This window comes from Nycticebus coucang, chromosome 14, assembly GCF_027406575.1.
Source record: "Nycticebus coucang isolate mNycCou1 chromosome 14, mNycCou1.pri, whole genome shotgun sequence".
In the NCBI taxonomy this organism is placed as follows: domain Eukaryota; kingdom Metazoa; phylum Chordata; class Mammalia; order Primates; family Lorisidae; genus Nycticebus; species Nycticebus coucang.
Window position 1 is genome coordinate 45,657,244 of NC_069793.1, and position 5,796 is coordinate 45,663,039.

At 45.3% G+C, this 5,796-nt stretch overlaps 1 protein-coding gene across 1 annotated transcript; it reads left to right on the forward strand.

Moving 5' to 3' along the window:
• The first annotated feature begins 1,484 nt into the window (after positions 1-1,484).
• Positions 1,485-3,216, forward strand: LOC128565070 (transmembrane protein 199-like). Its single transcript, XM_053561305.1, has one exon. It carries the CDS (start codon positions 1,485-1,487, stop codon positions 2,109-2,111), a length of 627 nt encoding a protein of 208 aa, XP_053417280.1. The 3' UTR covers positions 2,112-3,216.
• The last annotated feature ends 2,580 nt before the right edge of the window (positions 3,217-5,796 follow it).

Below are 5,796 nucleotides of genomic sequence, written 5' to 3' on the forward strand. Positions count from 1 at the left end.
CAGCTATTTGTTTGTGCATGGGGTCTTGTGCTGTTTCTGCCCCATTGATCCTTGGGGGAGTTGATCTACTCCAATTATTCATATTGCCAGAGTTTTTCTGTTGATTTCGCCTCATGATTGTTATTCACCATTGCCTCTGGCTGTCCTGAGTTGGGGAAGTGTCTCTCCAAGATTGGACCCCAGCGGGATCACTCTATTGTTGCTGGATCTTTGTAGGGAGTGACCCTGTATAGTTCCTCTGGGGCTTCTCTAGCTAGGGAGTTCTGGTTGTGGAAGCAGCTCTGGTTTGTGACACACCCGGATCCAGCAACAGGGCTGGGGGTGGTGCGCATGGTTCTGGGAGTGCCAGGCACCCAGTGACTGTGGCACAGAGAGTCCAAGGCTCCAGCAGTCTCTGGCCAGGAGAAGAGCTCTACACAGAGGCAGAGAGGGCTCCAAAGGGCACGCAGCTACCAGAGTCCCTGTCCAGATGAACAGGCTAGTGTGGAAGCTGGGAGAACACAGGAGGGAGGATGCAGGTTTGTGTGGCTCCCGCAATTCCTGGTCAGGGAATGTGGAGGCCCGGTGGGTGCGGGTCACAGGTCAGGGATCCTGCACAGCTCTTATGGGGGTCTGGGCTGTGCCAGGCCCAGGAGTTTGAGGTTGCTATGAGCTGTGATGTCACGGCACTCTACCCAGGGCAACAGCCCAAGGCTCTAGTGTGCCAAAATCTTCTCACGCCCCTAAGGATTAAGGCTGTAAGGCAGCTCATTCCCCACCTTTAGGCTGCTCAGTCAGTAGGTTACTTTGACCCGCCCAATCCTTGCTCTGCGACCCTGAGGGCGGAGCTTACCAGGGCAGTTCTTTCACAATGGCTTCCTGCGCCCAGCTCAGTGGCTCAGTCTGGGGCCCCAGACAATGTCCAAAGTTCTCCACACTCCTGCTCAAGCTCTCTCCAAGGCAGTTCAACTGAGTGCCAAGTCCAAGAACATTGAAACAGTTCACAGGTAAGGACTTTCCGGTTTGCAGTCTCACTGCTGCTTGTACTTATGGTTGCCAGCATGATTAGGTCAATCAAACACGTGCAACCACTTGCCAGTTTTCCACTGTTTTTGTCCTCCTCTTGGGGTCCAGAAGTCCCTTGCTGGCTCCCTGTATCCTCAAAGGGATAATTATAGGCAGATCCCACTGGCCAGAGATGCCTGGAGTCTTGTCTCCCCAGACTCGCTGTTCCCAGTTGCAGGGAAGCTGTTACACGGCCACCATCTTTAATCTCTTGCCCGAAACATTCACATTCTTAAGAAGTGACTTGTGAATAAATTTTAATTTTAAAAACCGAAAATATATTCCTTTTGGTGAGAGTATAAATTTATCTGTGCCAATAGAGACCCAAAATAGAAATATTTTAAACACCAAACTACAGTCGGCCCTCTGTATCCATGGGTTCTGCATCCATCAGTCAGCCAACCTAAGATCAAATACATTAGAAAGAGAGTCCACTAGATATGGCGTCTTCCTTGCTAGCAGGGGAGCGACTGGTACGTGCTTTGGGCCCCGGTGGGGAGCTGGAGCCACAGCAGCTGCCCCGAAAGCTGCAGGCCGACCTTGAGGCTGCGCTGGGGAAGAAGCACATGGGAGATGATAGCTCCAGTGGCCCCCAACGCTTGATATCCTTTCGTCTGATCCGGGATCTACATCAGCACCTGAGAGAAAGGGATTCCACAGTATACCTTCATGAGCTCCTCGAAGGCAGTGAAATCTATCTCCCAGAGGTTGTGAAGCCTCCTCAGAACCCAGAGTTAATTGCCCGGCTAGAGAAGATTAAGATACAGCTGGCCAATGAGGAATATAAGCGGATCACCCGCAATGTCACCTGTCAGGACTCAAGGCATGATGGGAGTCTCAGTGACCTGGGAAAGCAAGTGAGATCAGTGAAGGCTCTGGTAGTCACTATCTTCAACTTCATTGTCACAGTGGCAGCTGCCTTTGCCTGCACTTACCTTGGAAGTCAGTATATCTTCACAGAAATGGCCTCGCGGGTGTTGGCTGCATTGATCCTCGCCTCAGTGGTGGGTCTGGCCGAGCTGTACGTCATGGTGCGGGCAATGGAAGGCGAGTTGGGAGAGCTCTAACTGATGCTTCATCCTCAAAGTCTAGAGGAGGTTTTGGAGGCTCCAGGCTCCTGACTGCCAATCACTGACTGTTAGTTAATCTATCAGGCTGTTCATGGTCAGCTATAGTTAGAGGACCAGGCCAGGCCACCTGCTGTTCCCATGGTGGAGACTCCCCCCTGTGAATTTCCAAAGGGAGATCCAGACAACATATCTTTAAAACTGGAAGCACTGCTTCATCAGTACCTTCTCCTGAACCCTGTGTCCAGCTGCCTTCTCTAGTCCCTTCTGGGCACTGCTTAGACTGGAGTTTTTCCAACAGGAATAAATGGAATCCAGGCCTTCTCAGAAGTAGATCACACTGCCTTGAACTTGTCTAAGTGCACAAATCAGTCACCACCCTTTTCCATACATTTTTGGTACAGACCTGTAGTTGAGATCGGAAGCCTCTGAGAAAGTAGAAAGGATCTCCTTTCTCCAGGTTGTGTGGGAAAAGGAAATGATGAGAGGATAGAAATCAGGTAAGGGAAAGATGGGTTGTTACTGGATAGCAGAAATGGAAACAAGGCAACTAACTTTTTGGAAAAGGAAAAGGAAGGAAGATAAAACCTTAGACTGAGCAAGATCGGATGACCAGCTATGGTCCTTCCTCTGCGAAATGGAGCCAAAGACTCTTGTGTTCTTCTGAAGTCTTTGTAATGTTTAACTTATAAGAACTTAGATTAATGGTGTGATGATGGAATTTGTATAATGCACTTAAAAAGGTATTGATCTTAGTTACTTATCCAATAGATAGAGGTAGTATTCAGTGTGCTTTTATTTCAAATCCTGTGACAAATAAGACAAAACACAAAAGTTTCCGTACTTCTGATAACTATTCAGGGTCTGTTCCTAATGGTAGACTCTGTTCACTGTATGTGTTCCTGTAGTTTTTTGTGGTTTTTTTTTCAAAGCAATTTTCTGCCCTTTTAACTTTTATACTCATAAGCTCAGTGGACATTTCCTCTGCAATGATTACCAGTTTCTGTTAGTTGGGGAAAAGTGTCAGCTATGAAAAGAAAAAGTGTGTGGTATTTTACTGTGTTCCTAGTAATCTGAACTATTTAAGATCAGAATAAAAAGCTACATTGAGTAAAAAAAAAAAACAAATACATTAGAAATTTTTTTTGTAAAAAGGAATGTCTGTGTCCATACTGAATAGTTGCAAACTCTCTCCCACAAAAATATATTATAACAACAACCTATACAATATTTACACTGTATTAGATATTGTAAGTAAACTAGAAATAATATAAAGTATACAGAAGAATGTGCATCAGTTATATGCAAAGAGTATGCCATTTATATGTAAGGATTTGAGCATCTATAGATTTTGGAAAAAATCCCCTGTAGATAATGAAGAACCACTGCACTTTAGACCTGAGCTGGAGGCTCCAAGGCATCAGACATCATGACTCCAAAAATTGTTGCTCCTCATCCTTAGAAAGGTGCCCTCATCCTCATGGATCAGTCACTCTAGCCTCATCAGCATTCCAAATTGTTGGAGGAGGAAAAGCAGAAAGGCTGGGCTCCTTTAATTCAAGCCAGGCTTAGGTTTAATCCCTGTGAACTCCCAAGGGCCAACACTTACATGGTGTCAACCAGGATCAAGGAACACTGGTCTGGGCATCCTTCTGCTGCCTAAGATTCTCAGAATTGTATGGCAGATGAGGAGAATGACAACTGGAGGAAACTCATCGTTTCCACAGCCCCTGATTGGTCTTCATAGTCTGTGTTCATGTGAACATTGTTTAGGAGCTCCTCAGAAGTAACTGAATGATGGGCAGAAAACAGTGAGGAAGTTCCACATAGGGCTCCAGAAGACCAGACACTTGTACTGACCCTGCTCTTCAAAGTGACTCTTTTAGCCTCAGCTTCTTCCTATGTTAAATGAGGGTATTAAAATCAATGGATTTAGGGCAGTGCCTGTGGCTCAAAGGAGTAGGGTGCAGGTCCCATATGCCAGAGGTGGCGGGCCCCATATGCCAGAGGTGGCGGGTTCAAACCCAGCCCCAGCCAAAAACTACAAAAAAATAAAATAAAATAAATGGATTTAAAGGAACACAGACTAAATTCTGGAATACAATAGTGGAAAAGATACAAGCATGATTTAGTCCTCATGGAGCCTCAGGTCTGCTGAGGAAGATGAGGATATCACACCCTAAATATGCATGAACCAACCACGAAGCATCCAGAGTAGAGATAACAGAGATTCTGGTTGTCCTCTAATTTACTTTTCTAGACAACCAAGACTGTGAGATCTCGTCTCTCTGAAAGCTCATGGTGGATACATTCAATCCTGGTGCCTCTCTCCATCCCAGAAAAAAATGCATCCTCTCATAGGCCTCCTGCACATCTCAGTCCTCAGGACTAAGGGCAGACTGCTTGGTGAGGAGAGGGCTTCTGGATTTTGCTAACTGTTCCTAATTGGCCTCTTCCGCCCTCTCTTGTGTGATCCACTTGACTGGCTTCTCTTCCTCTTGGGAATTGGAGTAGGTCAGATTTTTTTTTTTTCAATCCACAAATTCACTGCCAACTCCAATTTACTCCTATGCTTCCCTCCTCAATTGTGTGTTATGCTGGTGCAGCCAATGGGTGGGTCACAAAATAAGACACTGAGGCAGCCCAGCTGGGTCAGTTCCACCTTGTATGAGGCCAAAGAATAATCCATTTGTTGCTCCCATTCCCTCCTCTGTAAGATAAAAATAATACGAATTCTTACGTCATAGGCTCTTGAAAGGATTAGAAGAGATAATGCATAAAAAACTCTCCATCAGCTCCTGTTATTCACCCAGATGTGAGCTAGTCCTTTTTCCCCAGTTGAAATCTGAAGGAGATTCTCACTTTACACTCTAATACCTGCACATTTTACATTTCCCTTTATGGACTGCACCTACACAAAGCTCTCACAATAAAGGAAATTTTGCTACCAAACATCTCCTGGGAAAGAGAAATCAGGAGGTGGGTACTGTACACACCCAGCTCATCACTTAGTAACTCCCCATAGATTTTTTCATTCTTCCCACCCTTCCTTCAAGTGGCATTCAGACCTCATCCTCACTAACTCCTTCCTCCTCTGTATTGCTGCACAATCCAACCCAGACACACACCCTACACCCACACTTCAGATCAAAATTCTTCCAGCTACTCACAGGGAAGCAATCTGAGTCCTCACTTTAAAGGTGCATTAGGGAGTGATTTTACTTATTTGGATACGTTGATTTTAGTTATTCTTCTTAGCACACAAAGTGTGGTTCACAAATAAAATTTATGATGAATGTAATTTTCTTCATCTCAATATCCATGTGTATGCTAATGCCTGTCATTGTGTTTTCATTTTCTATTTTTCATTTTTACTTTCTGTTTAAACCAAATCTACCCCTACCATTAGGCTCCACATTCATGCATTCATTTGGTAAATATTTATGAAAATACAGTGCACCACATAAAGAGCCCAGCACTGGGAATTAGGACTTCCTTCCAAAACAGTTGACCCACAGAGCTTTTTCTACTCCATCAGGATCAGCCATCCCTATAGCTGTACTGGCAAGAGGTCACAATCCTGTCATGTCCCAAATTCATGGCCTTTTCTATCCTCTATGGATGGTCTGCTCTTTGCCATGCAGTTGTCACAAACAACTCTGTATCTTCCTGAGTTGCCTGGGAC

What these genes read in the sequence shown, in the direction of transcription:
- LOC128565070 (XM_053561305.1), top strand. Translation starts at nt 1,485, where the DNA reads ATGGCGTCTTCCTTGCTAGCAGGGGAGCGACTGGTACGTGCTTTGGGC.